Source organism: Coregonus clupeaformis, chromosome 11 (assembly GCF_020615455.1).
Source record: "Coregonus clupeaformis isolate EN_2021a chromosome 11, ASM2061545v1, whole genome shotgun sequence".
Taxonomy (NCBI): Eukaryota; Metazoa; Chordata; class Actinopteri; order Salmoniformes; family Salmonidae; genus Coregonus; species Coregonus clupeaformis.
The window spans coordinates 30,497,138-30,515,844 of record NC_059202.1 but is presented as its reverse complement, the minus strand read 5'-3'; the positions used below and the strand labels follow the sequence as shown (position 1 = coordinate 30,515,844).

The 18,707-nt window shown below is 44.9% G+C and overlaps 1 protein-coding gene across 1 annotated transcript in view; it reads left to right on the top strand.

The window, feature by feature from the left end:
* LOC121577134 (potassium/sodium hyperpolarization-activated cyclic nucleotide-gated channel 2-like) overlaps window positions 1-16,118 on the top strand; it is a 109,961-nt gene extending 93,843 nt beyond the window's left edge. The window contains exon 7 of the mRNA XM_045223588.1: window positions 15,118-16,118. Coding sequence (XP_045079523.1) covers window positions 15,118-16,118 — 1,001 coding nt within the window. The remainder of the gene's footprint in view (window positions 1-15,117) is intronic.
* Window positions 16,119-18,707: the final 2,589 nt, after the last annotated feature.

The window sequence follows — 18,707 nt, the reverse complement described above, 5'->3', positions numbered from 1 at the left end:
ACTGTCTGTCCGTTAAATGAATCAGGCTTGCCGGGAGAGACAACAGCATCTCTGAATTGGGCAATCTAGCACACTGCTGCTGAGTATTGCGCAACTCCAAACCATCTCCGTCCACATCATTAACATTACCTCCCACTACAGCCGTAGCAGCAACAGAGACAGCCGACTCGGCCAGTTTCTCTGGACTGTCTACCTGAGTGACGGGTCTGTTGTGGTATGTCTTCAACATGTTAACGTGGCACACACGAGATTGGCGTTTTCTATCAGGAGTCTGTATCACATAGTCAGTTTCAGTTAGTTTCTTTTCAATGACATAAGGACCAGAGAAACGTGCTGACAATGACGCTCCTGGCACAGGCAACAACACAAGAACTCGGTCACCTGGCTGCAGTGAACGAGGAAACAGCCTGTGTGTCATAGTGTCGTTTCATCCGTTTCTGTGAGGAAGACAGCGCTTCCTTTGCTAGAGCACAGGCAGCATGTAGGCGCTCACGAAAGCGACTAACGTAGTCCAACACATTTTCTTTCACACACAACTCTTGTGACAAAAACTGATCCTTAAGGACTTTCATAGGTCCTCTCATGGTGTGTCCAAACACCAGTTCAGCTGGGCTGAACCCTAGGGATTCCTGTACTGTCTCACGGACAGCAAACAACACTAGAGGAACTCCCTCATCCCAATCTTTCTCAGATTCCAAGCAATATTTACGGAGCATAGACTTCAGGGTCTGATGCCAACGTTCAAGCGCACCCTGAGACTCTGGGTGATATGCGCTTGACACACGGTGTGTAACTGACAAGGATTTTAACACTTGTTTGAAAAGTTTAGAAAGGAAATTCGTACCCTGATCAGTTTGTATCACCCTAGGTAATCCAAAAGTTGAGAAGAATTTGATCAACGCTTTACTCACCACTGGAGCAGTAATCCTTCGCAGAGGAATGGCCTCTGGGTACCTGGTGGCCACACACATAATTGTCAACATAAACTGGTTACCAGATTTTGTTTTTGGTAATGGTCCAACACAATCAACCATCACATGTTCGAATGGTTCACCTATGGCCGGTATGGGACAAAGAGGCGCGGGGAAATAACCTGGTTCGGTTTCCCAACTACTTGACAGGTGTGGCAAGTCCGACAGAACTGAGCCACATCTTGTTTTAAGCCAGGCCAAAAGAAATGTCGCAAAACTCGATCATAAGTCTTGGTGACTCCCAGATGTCCGGACCACTGGTGATCATGAGCGAGGGATAAAACATTTTGTCGAAAGGCTGTAGGAATCACTATTTGGTAAACAGCATTCCAATCTCCGCCAGCGTCAACATGGGATGTCCATTTACGCATGAGGAGATTACCATCAATGAAGTATGCCATGTTTTTCTTCTTTAGCTCGTCCTCTGAGACAACACTAGAAAAACATTTAGCCAGGCTAATGTCAACCTGTTGGTTAGCGATCAGCTGCTCACGAGTAACTGGTAACTGTATTGCTTCAGCAACAAGTTCCACATCCTTCTTCCTTTCTCTGGGCTGTTGGTCAGACTGCACCAGCTTACCAGAGGTAGCACCCGAACTATCCTCTGGGTCACACTCTCTGAATAGAATCGTGTCTGACAAATCTACCACTTCACCCACTTGTCGTGCTTGAGCACGTGTGACAGCACAAGCGGGAACACATCTGGATAACCCTGTGCCAGCTCCTCGGAGAGAGACTGGTCACTTTTATCCAATACCTCCAATATGGGTATTACCTTTCCTCCGGCAATATCGTTGCCCATTATAAAGGTCACCCCTTTTTACTGGCAACATCGGACGTACGCCAACTCTGAACAATCCACTGACTAACTCAGAGTGTACGTTCACAAAGTGCAATGGCACTGGGACGAAACCCATTTCAATTCCTTGTACTAACACACTGGAACCACAATATGTATTATTAGACAAGGGCAACACATCAGCTAGTATGAACGACTGCGCCGCACCAGTATCTCTGAGGATTCTAACTGGACGCTGAGACGCTTCATCATCTGATATAGAAACAAACCCCTCAAAAATGAACGGTTCATAACTGTGATCTGGGACAGGGACTTTCAAACCACATTCACTATGAGGCTTCTGTCTTGATTCCGGCCTTACAACCGTCACGAATCAGCCCAACACCCGTTGGCGGCCTGGCGTGCTGAGGCATCCCCGGTTTGCGTTTTAGCAGAAAGCAATCATTAACTATATGTCCCACCTTATGACAATAGAAACAGTGACGCACATCTTTTGGGCGTGCTGGATGTACTGCTGGTCGACTAGGATTAAAAGTTAGCAACTCCGCAGCCCGGCTCTCCGTACGAGCCGAAAACACGCTCTTATGCGTCAACACAAACTCGTCTGCCAATACAGACGCTTCCGACAGTGAGGATACTTTCTGTTCGTTCAGATAAACTACAATGCGTTCCGGTAAACAATTTTTAAACTCTTCTAACAAGATTAACTCCCGTAGAGAGTTAAAATCAGTTACCTTACTAGCACTGTGCCATTTGTCAAACAGATTTCCTTTGTCTCTAGCAAACTCCACATAAGTCTGAGTAGGAGACTTTTTATGAGACCTAAATCTCTGTCGATATGCCTCAGGAACAAGCTCATAGGCACGAAGAACAGTAGCTTTGACCACCTCATAATTCAAACTGTCTTCAAGAGGTAGCGCTGCCAGAACCTCTTGGGCTTTACCTGTTAGCTTACACTGAAGTAATAGGCACCATACCTCGTCGGGCCATTTCAATGCTACCGCTATACGTTCAAAAACACTGAAATAGGAATCAACCTCTGACTCCTGAACACAGGTACCAAGGTGATCTGCCTACTAATATCAAACGTAGCAGATGACACAGCTGGTGAGGATGGCTCACTAGCAGGCATAGTATTAGCAGAGACTAACCTCGCTGTTTCTGCCTCTAGTTCCATTTTACGCATCGCCAGTTCTTGATCAAGCCTCACGCGTCTCCAGTTCTTGATCAAGCCTACGCGTCTCCAGTTCCATCTTACGCGTCTCCTGTTCTATCTTACGCGTCTCCTGTTCTGCCTCTAGCTCCATTTTACGCATCTCCAGCTTGTCTTGCCTGATTTGTGCCCGCTCTTCCGCCTCTATTTGGAGCCGTGTCGAGCGGACATCCATCCTGGCATCACTGTCAGTCAGTGGGGAGAGGGGGTCATAACGGGGCAATGTGGCTGGAGCCTTAGTCTCGTCCTCAGACACTGATGGGCTTACAGGAACAGCAACCACATCCCCTACAGGAGCAGCAGACTCAGGCGGCGGTAACTCAAGCACTCGCTCGTTTAACAATATTTCTAACACTGCTTTCCTCACTTCGGCTTTCACTAAAACCCTTGATATCGGTACAGAAAAGTGGTCAGCCAAAACCTGTAGATCCACTCTACGGCAATTCTCAAAAACCCCCCACGTAGGGTTTTCCAAAAAGGCCTCCAACTCAAAAGTAGCCATCCTACTAGGTAGGACAGCTGCCAAGCTCAACACTGAACCAGACACTAACTAATTTACATGAGTAGCATGGGATAGATAGGATCCCGGACGAGCCCCCACTTTATGTTACGAACCCCGTGGCTCTAAACATCTAGGGTGGATGGACATGAGACCCGTAACATAAATTCATGTAAATTATAAGTGTGGCATGGAATAGTGAGAACAAATAAGACACAACTACCATGAACTACCGTCAAACACAAAGTGTTTATTTATGAACACACGGTAAGGGTTTGGGAAAAAGGGCTGAGCAGGACCCAAGAAATGAAACAATAGTGTAAAACCCCCTAAACTGATCTAGCCTGCCTGAAGAACCGCTAGGCTACTGCTACCATACAAAAAAATACAGTGGGTGGTCCGCTCAGGTCTAACTGGTGTTTATAGACAGATTTCTTCCTACGGGTAATGTACGCCCAAGGGCAACTAGCTTAAACCCCCCTTTTCCCAAAAAAACACACAAAGCTACTAAACAGGGTAATCAGCAATTAAATAAGTACACAGGATACAACAGTATCCACACTCAGGTAAAGAAATATATTCTAATAATGTTACCAACAGGGTAACCAACAACTTAGTGCGTACACAACACACAGGACACCACCGTGTCCATACTCACATATGGCAAAAAGTCTCTCTCTCTTGCAACAAACACAAGTCTGGTTTTTATAAAATGGGATGTGTGATTGAACAAACGAATAACAGGTGGTGCAATTAACAGGAATGTTCACTGATTGGTCCAATCAGCAGACACCTCAACGACCACCAATCAGGAACATACAGGACACCTGTGATTAGGGCAGAAGGAGAGAAACACACAAAAACACAGGATACCTGTATCCGTAACAATAACATTTTACTAAACGGAGCAGGCAAGCCCCGTTCCTCTAAGGTCAATGTGATGCTGATGTCACCCCTCGTTCAAGTGACTTCACTTCAGATGTTTACAAAACGGACCCTGCATCCGCCACCTGCCAGTTGAAGTCGGAAGTTTACATACTTAGGTTGGAGTCATTAAAACTCGTTTTTCAACCACTCCACAAATTTCTTGTTAACAAACGATAGTTTTGGCAAGTTGGTTAGGACATCTACTTTGTGCATGACACAAGTAATTTTTCCAACAATTGTTTACAGACAGATTATTTCACTTATAATTCACTGTATCACAATTCCAGTGGGTCAGAAGTTTACATACACTAAGTTGATTGTGCCATTAAACAGCTTGGGAAATTCCAGAAAATGATGTCATGGCTTTAGAAGCTTCTGATAGGCTAATTGACATTATTTGAGTCAATTGGAGGTGTACCTGTGGATGTATTTCAAGGCCTACCTTCAAACTCAGTGCATCTTTGCTTGACATCATGGGAAAATCAAAAGAAATCAGCCAAGACCTCAGAAAAAAAATTGTAGACCTCCACAAGTCTGGTTAATCCTTGGGAGCAATTTCTAAACGCCTGAAGGTACCATGTTCATCTGTACAAACAATAGTACGCAAGTATAAACACCATGGGACCACGCAGCCGTCATACCGCTCAGGAAGGAGACGCGTTCTATCTCCTCTAGATGAATGTACTTTGGTGCGAAAAGTACAAATCAATCCCAGAACAACAGCAAAGGACCTTGTGAAGATGCTGGAGGAAACAGGTACAAAAGTATCTATATCCACAGTAAAACGAGTCCTATATCGACATAACCTGAAAGGCCGCTCAGCAAGGAAGAAGCCACTGCTCCAAAACCGCCATAAAAAAGCCAGACTACGGTTTGCAACTGCACATGGGGACAAAGATCGTACTTTTGAGGGAAATGTCCTCTGGTCTGATGAAACAAAAATAGAACTGTTTGGCCATAATGACCATCGTTGTGTTTGGAGGAAAAAGGGGTTGGCTTGCAAGCCGAAGAACACCATCCCAACTGTGAAGCACGGGGGTGGCAGCATCATGCTGTGGGGGTGCTTTGCTGCAGGAGGGACTGGTGCACTTCACAAAATAGATGGCATCATGAGGAAGGAAACTTATGTGGATATATTGAAGCAACATCTCAAGACATCAGTCAGGAAGTTAAAGCTTGGTCGCAAATGGGTCTTCCAAATGGACAATGACCCCAAGCATACTTCCAAAGTTGTGGCAAAATGGCTTAAGGACAACAAAGTCATGGTATTGGAGTGGCCATCACAAAGCCCTGACCTCAATCCTATAGAAAATGTGTGGGCAGAACTGAAAAACCGTGTGCGAGCAAGGAGGCCTACAAACCTGACTCAGTTACACCAGCTTTGTCAGGAGGAATGGACCAAAATTCACCCAATTTATTGTGGGAAGCTTGTGGAAGGCTACCCAAAACGTTTGACCCAAGTTAAACAATTTAAAGGCAATGCTACCAAATACGAATTGAGTGTATGTAAACTTCTGACCCACTGGGAATGTGATGAAATAAATAAAAGCTGAAATAAATCATTCTCTCTACTATTATTCTGACATTTCACATTACTAAAATAAAGTGGGATCCTAACTGACCTAAGACAGGGAATTTTTACTAGGATTAAATGTCAGGAATTGTGAAAAACTGAGTTTAAATGTATTTGGCTAAGATGTATGTAAACTTCCGACTTCAACTGTACGAGCTGTTCATTTCACACATTTGGAGGAGATTCAGGTGTCTTTGGTCTTTGATAACAGGCTAACATCTAACCTGAACAGAGCATAGGGGAACACGGGAAGAGGAATATTCTGTTAAATTTGCATGCTGTTTACCTATTTGCTAGGTTTACTGACAGCAGAAGTCTCCTGGATCAAAGGCTCAGTATTTTACAGTTGAAGTCGGAAGTTTACAAATACATTTAAACTCAGTTTTTCACAATTCCTGACATTTAATCCTAGTCAAAATTCCCTCTCTTAGGTCAGTTAGGATCACCACTTTATTTTAAGAATGTATTTATTGGTTTCAAGCAGGTCACTAATGTCAATGCCACATAAGAAGATATTTACAGTGCCTTGCAAAAGTATTCATCCCCCTTGGCGTCTTTCCTATTTTGTTGCATTACAACCTGTAATTTGGATTTCATGTAATGGACATACACAAAATAGTCCAAATTGGTGAAGTGAAATTGAAAAAATAACTTGTTTCAAAAAATTCTAAAAAATAAATAATGGAAAAGTGGTGCGTGCATATGTATTCCCCCCTCTGCTATGAAGCCCCTAAATAAGATCTGGTGCAACCAATTACCTTCAGAAGTGTCACATGATCTGTCACATGATCTCAGTATATATACACCTGTTCTGAAAGGCCCCAGAGTCTGCAACACCACTAAGCAAGGGGCACCACCAAGCAAGTGGCACCATGAAGACCAAGGAGCTCTCCAAACAGGTCGGGGACAAAGTTGTGGAGAAGTACAGATCAGGGTTGGGTTCTAAAAAAAAAAATATCAGAAACTTTGAACATCCCACAGAGCACCATTAAATCCATTATAAAAAAATTGAAAGAATATGGCACCACAACAAACCTGCCAAGAGAGGGCCGCCCACCAAAACTCAGGGACCAGGCAAGGAAGGCATTAATCAGAGAGGCAACAAAGAGACCAAAGATAATGCTGAAGGAGCTGCAAAGCTCCACAGTGGAGATTGGAGTATCTGTCCATAGGACCACTTTAAGCCGTACACTCCACAGAGCTGGGCTTTACAGAAGAGTGGCCAGAAAAAAGTAATTGCTTAAATAAAAAAATAAGCAAACAAGGCATGTGGGAGACTCCCCAAACATATGGAAGAAGCTACTCTGATCAGATGAGACTAAAATTGAGCTTTTTGGCCATCAAGGAAAACGCTATGTCTGGCGTAAACCCAACACCTCTCATCACCCCGAGAACACCACAGTGAAGCATGGTGGTGGCAGCATCATGCTGTGGGGATGTTTTTCATCGGCAGGGACTGGGAAATTGAAGGAATGATGGATGGCTAAATACAGGGAAATTCTTGAGGAAAACCTGTTTCAGTCTTCCAGAGATTTGAGACTGTGACGGAGGTTCACCTTCCAGCAGCAGGACAATGACCCTAAGCATACTGCTAAAGTAACAATTGAGTGGTTTAAGGGGAAACATTCAAATGTCTTGGAATGGCCTAGTCAAAGCCCAGACCTCAATCCAATTGAGAATCTGTGGTATGACTTAAAGATTGCTGTACACCAGCGGAACCCATCCAACTTGAAGGAGCTGGAGCAGTTTTGCCTTGAAGAATGGGAAAAAACCCAGTGGCTATATGTGCCAAGTGTATACATTTACATTTTCGTCATTTAGCAGACGCTCTTATCCAGAGCACCATGGTCTTGTAGCAGATGCGGGCTTCAACTGGAAGCCAGTGGAGTGTGCGGAGGAGCGGGGTGACGTGAGAGAACTTGGGAAGGTTGAACACCAGATGGGCTGCAGCGTTCTGGATGAGTTGTAGGGGTTTAATGGCACAGGCAGGGAGCCCAGCCAACAGCGAGTTGCAGTAATGCAGACGGGAGATGACAAGTGCCTGGATTAGGGCCTGTGCCGCTTCCTGTGTAAGGTAGGGTCGTACTCTGCGAATGTTGTAGAGCATGAACCTACAGGATCGGGTCACCGTTTTGGAGAGAAAAGAAAGAAGGGATACTGGTCTGTAGTTGTTGACATCGGAGGGATCGAGTGTAGGTTTTTTGAGAAGGTGTGCAACTCTCGCTCTCTTGAAGACGGAAGGGACATAGCCAGGGGCAAGGATGAGTTGATGAGCGAGGTGAGGTAAGGGAGAAGGTCTCCGGAAATGGTCTGGAGAAGAGAGGAGGGGATAGGGTCAAGCGGGCAGGTTGTTGGGCGGCTGGCCGTCGCAAGATTTCATCTGGAGAGAGAGAATGGAGAAAGAAGTCAAAGCATAGGGTATGGCAGTGTGAGCAGGACCAGCGGTGTCATTTGACTTAATAAATGAGGATCGGATGTCGTCAACCTTCTTTTCAAAATAGTTGACGAAGTCATCCACAGAGAGGGAGGAGGGAGGATTCAGCAGGGAGGAGAAGGTGGCAAAGAGCTTCCTAGGGTTAGAGGCAGAGGCTTGACATTTAGAGTGGTATAAAGTGGCTTTAGCAGCAGAAACAGAGGAAGAAAATGTAGAGAGGAGGGAGTGAAAAGATGACAGGTCGGCAGGGAGTCTAGTTTTCCTCCATTTTCTGTGAGCTCGCAATGAGTCGTCAAGCCACGGAGCAGGAGTGGACGACCGAGCCGGCCGGGAGAATAGGGGACATAGAGAGTCAAAAGATGCAGAAAGGGAGGAGAGGAGGGTTGAGGAGGCAGAATCAGGAGATTGGAGGGAGGATTGAGCAGAGGGAAGTGATGATAGGATGGAAGAGGAGAGAGTAGCGGGAGAGAGAGAGCGAAGGTCGCGACGGCGCATTACCATCTGAGTAGGGGCAGAGTGAGTAGTGTTGGAGGAGAGCGAGAGAGAAAAGGATACAAAGTAGTGGTCGGAGACTTGGAGGGGAGTTGCAGTGAGATTAGTAGAAGAACAGCATCTAATAAAGATGAGGTCAAGCGTATTGCCTGCCTTGTGAGTAGGGGGAGACGGTGAGAGGGTGAGGTCAAAAGAGGAGAGGAGTGGAAAGAAGGAGGCAGAGAGAAATGAGTCAAAGGTAGACGTAGGGAGGTTAAAGTCACCCAGAACTGTGAGGGGTGAGCCATCCTCAGGAAAGGAACTTATCAAGGCGTCAAGCTCATTGATGAACTCTCCAAGGGAACATGGAGGGCGATACATTTTAAGGATGTTAAGCTTAAATGGGCTAGTGATTGTGACAGCATGGAATTCAAATGAGGAGATAGACAGATGGGTCAGAGGAGAAAGAGAGAATGTCCACTTGGGAGAGATGAGGATTCCTGTGCCACCGCCCCGCTGACCAGATGCTCTCGGGGTATGCGAGAACACATGGTCAGACGAGGAGAGAGCAGTAGGAGTAGCAGTGTTTTCTGTGGTAATCCATGTTTCCGTCAGCGCCAAGAAGTCGAGGGACTGGAGGGTAGCATAGGCTGAGATTAACTCTGCCTTGTTGGCTGCAGAAAGGCAGTTCCAGAGGCTGCCGGAGAACTGGAACTCCACGTGGGCCGTGCGTGCAGGGACCACCAGGTTAGAGAGGCAGCAGCCACGCGGTGTGAGGCGTTTGTATGGCCTGTGCGGAGAGGAGAGAACAGGGATAGACAGACACATAGTTGACAGGCTACAGAAAAGGCTACACTAATGCAAAGGAGATCGGAATGAAATTAACTAAACATCTGGGGAAACGAGGCCTCCCTCACTAACCTTTCACTGAAACACTCAAATACAACTCTTCCAACTTCCACTTTAGAAATTATAATTGCTGTAATCTACAGTAGTTCAATGTTTCCAGGAATAGACTAACTTAGTTTATTCAGCTAGCTAACTTGGTACAGTATTATTCTGTGAAAACCGCCCAGGGCACCGTATCCTATGACGCCATAACTAACTAGCATGCTAGCATCCAATAACACACGGTTTAGCACCAATACTTGGTTACAACAAACTACCAATGGATCATTCATGTCCGTGTCTAGTTCCTTTCATAACGCAGAAGTAATTAAACGTTGGCTAGCTAGCACAAAGTCAGTCATGCTAGCTACACAAATGGACTACACATCTCGAATGTGCAGAAAGTGAAGCTTACGTTGCAAAATTCTCATTGACTAAAATGATACAGTACTGCTAGCTGGTAATGTTGGCTAGCTAGCAGTGGCTGTGGTGTTGACTGTTTGAAAATGTAGCTGGCTAGCTAACCTTGATAGTTTCTCTATACTACACCTTTGTCTTTGATACCAAGACAACTATGTAGCTAGCTAACTTTACACTAATCAAATTGTTCCGTTGAAATGTATTTAGTTGCTACAGTACTGCTAGCTGGTATAGTTGGCCAGCTAGCAGTGGCTGCGGTGTTGCTACCCGCTAGCTAGCTAGCTTTAATGGTCCAGGTAGTGGGTTAGCTAGCTAGCCTCGTGCTTCACCGGGCTCATCCGAATACACTACAATACTTACCTACAATAACTACCTACAATAACTACCTAGATAAACTACCTACAATACCTAACTACAATACCTACCTACAATCTAAATGCATGGTTTAAGCTTTACTCGACACATACAGTGGGGAGAACAAGTATTTGATACACTGCCGATTTTGCAGGTTTTCCTACTTACAAAGCATGTAGAGGTCTGTAATTTTTATCATAGGTACACTTCAACTGCGAGAGATGGAATCTAAAACAAAAATCAAGAAAATCACATTGTATGATTTTTAAGTAATTAATTTGCATTTTATTGCATGACATAAGTATTTGATACATCAGAAAAGCATAACTTAATATTTGGTACAGAAACCTTTGTTTGCAATTACAGAGATCATACGTTTCCTGTAGGTCTTGACCAGGTTTGCACACAGTGCAGCAGGGATTTTGGCCCACTCCTCCATACAGACCTTCTCCAGATCCTTCAGGTTTTGGAGCTGTCGCTGGGCAATACGGACTTTCAGCTCCCTCCAAAGATGTTCTATTGGGTTCAGTTCTGGAGACTGGCTAGGCCACTCCAGGACCTTGAGATGCTTCTTACGGAGCCACTCCTTAGTTGCCCTGGCTGTGTGTTTCGGGTCGTTGTCATGCTGGAAGACCCAGCCACGACCCATCTTCAATGCTCTTACTGAGGGAAGGAGGTTGTTGGCCAAGATCTCGCGATACATGGCCCCATCCATCCTCCCCTCAATACGGTGCAGTCGTCCTGTCCCCTTTGCAGAAAAGCATCCCCAAAGAATGATGTTTCCACCTCCATGCTTCACGGTTGGGATGGTGTTCTTGGGGTTGTACTCATCCTTCTACTTCCTCCAAACACGGCGAGTGGAGTTTAGACCAAAAAGCTATATTTTTGTCTCATCAGACCACATGACCTTCTCCCATTCCTCCTCTGGATCATCCAGATGGTCATTGGCAAACTTCAGACGGGCCTGGACATGCGCTGGCTTGAGCAGGGGGACCTTGCGTGCGCTGCAGGATTTTAATCCATGACGGCGTAGTGTGTTACTAATGGTTTTCTTTGAGACTGTGGTCCCAGCTCTCTTCAGGTCATTGACCAGGTCCTGCCGTGTAGTTCTGGGCTGATCCCTCACCTTCCTCATGATCATTGATGCCCCACGAGGTGAGATCTTGCATGGAGCCCCAGACCGAGGGTGATTGACCGTCATCTTGAACTTCTTCCATTTTCTAATAATTGCGCCAACAGTTGTTGCCTTCTCACCAAGCTGCTTGCCTATTGTCCTGTAGCCCATCCCAGCCTTGTGCAGGTCTACAATTTTATCCCTGATGTCCTTACACAGCTCTCTGGTCTTGGCCATTGTGGAGAGGTTGGAGTCTGTTTGATTGAGTGTGTGGACAGGTGTCTTTTATACAAGTAACGAGTTCAAACAGGTGCAGTTAATACAGGTAATGAGTGGAGAACAGGAGGGCTTCTTAAAGAAAAACTAACAGGTCTGTGAGAGCCGGAATTCTTACTGGTTGGTAGGTGATCAAATACTTATGTCATGCAATAAAATGCAAATTAATTACTTAAAAATCATACAATGTGATTTTCTGGATTTTTGTTTTAGATTCCGTCTCTCACAGTTGAAGTGTACCTATGATAAAAAATTACAGACCTCTACATGCTTTGTAAGTAGGAAAACCTGCAAAATCGGCAGTGTATCAAATACTTGTTCTCCCCACTGTATGTTAATACCACAGGAGTCCTCTTACATTTGGGAACTTTACAGTGATCAAACAACCATGAAAAGGCAGGCTCTCTCTCTCCCTCAGTTATGCACATTAACAACATCAAAACATTATGCTAGCCAGAGCAAGATGTGCTAAAATCTAACGAAGGAACATTAGATAAACCTTCTCAAACTTTTTCAACTAGTTGGCTGTCAAAATTGCACTGATAAATGATAGGGAATTGTAGCCTACTCGTCCTTCTGCAGCTTGCCTGCACCCAAGCTAACTGGCTAAAGTTGGCTTGCTTGCTAGCTAGCTACTTCCAGACACAAATGAGAAAACACCTCACTCTGACCATTTTACTCACTGTAGCAGAGCTGGGTAGGCTGTTTACATGTTATCTAGAGCATTCGTGACTAACTATTACTTTTTTGCCCAACTTTACTGTCACCAGTCATCAGCGGGTGTTGCACGTTCGTAAATTCATCACTTATTCTACGCTCTGGAACACTCAGACGAGAGTGCTCTGAAATCGGAGTAGATAGCCAGAGTGAATTTGCGAACGCAAGAGATATACTAACTGGATAACAGTCGTTCAAGTTCTTGCTAGCTAACTAAATGACACCTGCATCTCTAGCTGTGTATAGCCACAGAAAAATGATATGAGGGGAAAAAGTCAGTCACTGACCCACTCCAATGACATGACATGACATCCTCCTAGCAGATAGCTATCTAGCTAATGTTAGGCTCCGTGTTTTTTTAGCTCGCTACATAAATAGATACGCTAGCCTATTAGCCACGTTATGACTGACTAGTTTGAATGTATTTACATTCCCAGCCTTACATCCGTCAGTTTTTGTCCAAAATATCTAGTCATTGAAACTGAAACAGTGCATCTCGAATTGAGGCAGCAAACAATGTACCAGGCCAGCTTTGATTTACAACCTGATAGCAATATTTATTGGACTACCAAGAAATGAATTGGTGAATTATATTAATCATGCATTGAACTGCATACATCTATTCTGCCAACAATGCCTTAGTGTATGTCATGGAATGTTGAGTCAAATAGAACCTATTTTTAAAACATAAAGTAGATTTTGTAGCATAAACTGGGAATTGTATATTTTTGACTGATATTATGATTGTCTGTTTGTTTCATATCGCAAAGTAGTTAAAATGCTGTCATTTCCACTTTAAAGAACAGATTAAATATGTACCATGAACGTTCTTGCAACATCAGGTGAATGTTTTTTGCACCCTAAAAGAAACATTGCAGAATCATCCACACAACCTAATGAAACATTTTGGGTACCTTTAAAGAACAGGAAAAATGTGTTCTGGGAATGTTCTTGTAACATCATCAGCAGAATGTTTTTTGCACCCTAAAAGAAACATTGTTGAATCATCCACACAACTAGACAGTTTTTGTGTTTTGTGTATGTATCGTTTGTGATGTCCCCACAATGTTCTCAACAGACTGTTCCCACAATCTAATGAAACATTCTGGAAAACCTTTAAAGAATAGATTAAATGTGTTCTAGGAAAGTTTTTGCAACATCAGACGAATGTTTTATACAAACATTCTATAATCATCAGGACGACTGGACACTTTTTGTGTTATGAGAACATTTGCCGGACCTAACGAATGTTCAGGGAACTTTCACGGAACCAATTTTGGCTTGCTGGGAGTAGACTGGACTCACTGAACTCTATCCTGACCCTAAAGACTCATCATGCAATTAGCCTTTTTGACTTGACGTGTAGGCTATTGTACAGAGCAGCCACCCACTCTGCTGTGAACTGGACTAAGTTGTATCATACCAGCTAGTTATGCAGCTTGAATGAGAGAGGGACTGAGTTAATGTTCCTGTCAGACTGTACTGTGTGTCCCATCTCCTCCCAGTCCCTCAGACTATCTCATGTACCAGTTGGAGCCCAATGTTGATGTTTTTATGTGGGTGTTGCGCTATAGAGATGGACAAGTTGAAAATCCCCTGCTGATGGGAAAAACAAAGCGTAAAGATGCAACTCAGAAACATGAGAGGGGGGCGGAAGTAATAATCAGATATGTTTTTTATGTGTTCAATTAGAAATGTTTTGAAAGCTGGGGAGATGAGAGAGATGGATCTGGGATCTCACTGGCTGCCTGTGTGAGCTCCGTGAAGGAAGCAATTTCAGCTGCAAATTGGTTTCTCCCCCAGCATCACCACCAACCCAGACCCACACAGACACCACAAACACACACGCACGCAAGCATGCACACACACACACAGAAACGCACGCACACACACAAACACACACTCATGCCATAGGCACGTGTTCCTCCTCCTCACGTCTGCTCTGGTTGACTCTGCAAAAACACTGGCCACCCATCCTCACAGCAAAATATCTGTGTGTGTGTGTGTTTGTTTGTGTGTGTGTGTGTGTGTGTGTGTGTGTGTGTGTGTGTGTTTACAATTCAGCTGGGGGGAATACACACAACACAAACACACACGAGTAAAAACATCTACAGTGAACTCACTGACACACATACTGATGCTTGAGCGTCTCTTCCGTTGTCAGTGCAAAATTACCGTCTGTGAATTCAATTACAGACAAACCTCCAGATAGGCAGGCTGAAACAATGTATAAATACTTGTCTGTCCTGCTTCCAGCTTCCCCAGACTCTGTTCTGCTATGCCAGCAACTGCTCTAATACCAACTAATCGGGGGGGGAGAATTATATTACTGTAGGGCACTATCAGGAGTATTCATTGAACCATTTGGCTATGACTTTGTATAACATATTGATTGTGCTGATTCTACAGAGGAACAGTGTCTGCTCAGTCTCATCTTTCCTCTCCTTTCTCTCCTCCTCAGGGAAGAAGAACTCCATCCTAATGCACAAGGTTCAGCATGACCTCAATTCGGGCTTCTTCAACAACCGGGAGAACGAGATGATCCAGGAGATTGTGAAATATGACCGTGAGATGGTGCAGCAGGTGGACCTGCAGAGGCCCCGTGCCATGTCCATGTCCAACCCACCCACACATGGTGGCATCTTCACCCCCCCTGGCCCTCCCCAGAGCTCAGCCATCGCCACACTCCAGCAGGCTGTGGCCATGAGCTTCTGTCCCCCCATGGTAGGCCCTCTGGCAGGGGCTGGGGCCCTGCAGTCCCCCCGGATGGTGCGGAGGTTCCAGGTGATGCAGAGCGTATCCAGCCCAGTGCCAGCCTCCCCTCCCCCCCAGACCCAGCAGACCATGCATCCCCAGCTGCACGCCAGTGGTGCATTCGCCACGGCCCTCTCCAGCCCCCCCATCCAGAGCCCCCTAACTGCTGGGGGACGGACATTCCAGTACAGCCCCTCTTCTGGCTCCCAGCTCTCCCTGGTCCAGAAAGTCATGCCCAGCCCCACACACAGGCCCAACACCCATAACAGCACCCGGTCTCTGCACATGGGCAGTCTGAGTCAGGACGCCAGGGCACTGTCCGCCTCTCAGCCCTCCCTGCCCCAGGGAGGGGCTCAGCCCGTGGCCCCCTGCCCATCACAGTCCATCCGTGTCTCCTCCACCTCCATCGGGCCCCCTCATACCCACTCGGGCCCTGCAGGGGTCAGGAGCGCTGTGACTCTTAGGATGGTGCTTCCCCACCAGATGTCTGTGGGGGCGTTACCTCTAGCCTCCCTCCCGGGGACTGTTACATCTCTGGGGATGGGCATGGGGGTGGAAATGGGGGTGGGCATTGGGGTGGGCATGGGAGCAGGCATGGGGGCAGGCTTGGCGCCAGCCCTGCCAGACTCAGGATTACCCAGGAAGGACTCTATAGCCAGCCTCCCTGAGACAGACCGTGTCAGATCGAGGCTCTCTTCCAATTTGTGACCTTTATTAGATTTCTGCAGAGCCAGGGCTTTTTGGTTGTGGGAACTCTAAGGGTTTCTTCCTTCTAACCTATAATTCTCTCTCTCCCTGTCACGCGGGGCTAAATCTGACTATAAGAATGTATGCTGTGTGACTGCTGATGACAGGGGGAGAGAGACAGGAGCTGATAGAAAATGTATGACTAACAATATAAAGTCTGTATACAGAGTTATTATCAGAGGTGGGATGTTTCTACTCCATCCACAGACAGATACCGACTGTACGTAGAGGTATCACCTTCTCCCCACATCTCTTCTCCTTTATTTGCCATGTTTACTGTAACCGTATTCAACATACATAGCATCTGTCACCCACTATCTATATAGTCCAAACAATACAAACTGGCTGGGACAAGAAGAAAATCTGGGACCTACTTCAGATGACAACGATGACGTCCACACTTTGCAGAGGTGTTCTGGGATTTCCTCTTTTCTCTATGGACCGGCTTTAACACAAGTTCTACTCATGCCACTGTAATATTGTTTCAGAAAACAAGAAAATGCTAAATGTTTATTTTTTTTCACACAACATCTTAAATGAATGCATTCAAAGGCTATAAAGAGAATTGTTTGACATTTTTATTTTTTTCCCAGACCATAGTTGGGCTTCTACAAACACAATAGGGCCTGGGATTAATAATATATTACTGAAGAAAAGAAAACTATGATTGCAACATTTGAAGCCAAGTCCTTAGTCCATAAGAGTGTGTATGGGTATAAGTGTGACTATGAGAGATCTTCATAAGGAATGAATATTTATATAATATATTACTCATCCCCCTCTCTCAATTGGTCTTTGCAGAAGATGGTGTAGGTATATTTCCTTTTTTTGCCATGGAATCTACAGTATAATACATGACATAGGCTTACATTCCATTCTGGCTTTACCTTTTCAAAACACTACAGCTTGGGATCAAGTGATACAGTTTCAACCAGGTCATCCGTCCCATATGATGATACATATGCATGTTGATATGAGTCACATAAATATAGCAACATACTGTATTTCAATAAATAAGGAATTGGAATTGCATATCAGGTTATTTGCATAGCTAAAGTTTAGAATAGGTAGTTCATAGTTTGCTTTCTTTAAAAGATATCCAAGATAATAGTCTGGCTGAAGTTCTAAATGCACTGTGCAGCGTAATTGATGACGCTAATATCCAGACAGCATGTCCAGACATGCCCCGTGGTTAGATTGCATACATAATTCCATTGAATAAATACATTAAAATGTTTTATTGATAAGTTTCATCTCATCTGTATTGTCCATCCATTATAATACTTTTTTAGATTAATTGAAATTCTAAACAAATCTATTTTATTTTCCCTTTCCACTCAAACTCATACAGTAATATAGCATCTCATTAAGGTAGACTGGGTGTGCAATGTACAGTGGGGAAAAAAAGTATTTAGTCAGCCACCAATTGTGCAAGTTCTCCCACTTAAAAAGATGAGAGAGGCCTGTAATTTTCATCATAGGTACACGTCAACTATGACAGACAAACTGAGAATTTTTTTTCCAGAAAATCACATTGTAGGATTTTTAATGAATTTATTAGCAAATTATGGTGGAAAATAAGTATTTAGTCACCTACAAACAAGCAAGATTTCTGGCTCTCACAGACCTGTAACTTCTTCTTTAAGAGGCTCCTCTGTCCTCCACTCGTTACCTGTATTAATGGCACCTGTTTGAACTTGTTATCAGTATAAAAGACACCTGTCCACAACCTCAAACAGTCACACTCCAAACTCCACTATGGCCAAGACCAAAGAGCTGTCAAAGGACACCAGAAACAAAATTGTAGACCTGCACCAGGCTGGGAAGACTGAATCTGCAATAGGTAAGCAGCTTGGTTTGAAGAAATCAACTGTGGGAGCAATTATTAGGAAATGGAAGACATACAAGACCACTGATAATCTCCCTCGATCTGGGGCTCCACGCAAGATCTCACCCTGTGGGGTCAAAATGATCACAAGAACGGTGAGCAAAAATCCCAGAACCACACGGGGGACCTAGTGAATGACCTGCAGAGAGCTGGGACCAAAGTAACAAAGCCTACCATCAGTAACACACTACGCCGCCAGGGACTCAAATCCTGCAGTGCCAGACGTGTCCCCCTGCTTAAGCCAGTACATGTCCAGGCCCGTATGAAGTTTGCTAGAGTGCATTTGGATGATCCAGAAGAGGATTGGGAGAATGTCATATGGTCAGATGAAACCAAAATATAACTTTTTGGTAAAAACTCAACTCGTCGTGTTTGGAGGACAAAGAATGCTGAGTTGCATCCAAAGCACACCATACCTACTGTGAAGCATGGGGGTGGAAACATCATGCTTTGGGGCTGTTTTTTCTGCAAAGGGACCAGGACGACTGATCTGTGTAAAGGAAAGAATGAATGGGGCCATGTATCGTGAGATTTTGAGTGAAAACCTCCTTCCATCAGCAAGGGCATTGAAGATGAAACGTGGCTGGGTCTTTCAGCATGACAATGATCCCAAACACACCACCCGGGCAACGAAGGAGTGGCTTCGTAAGAAGCATTTCAAG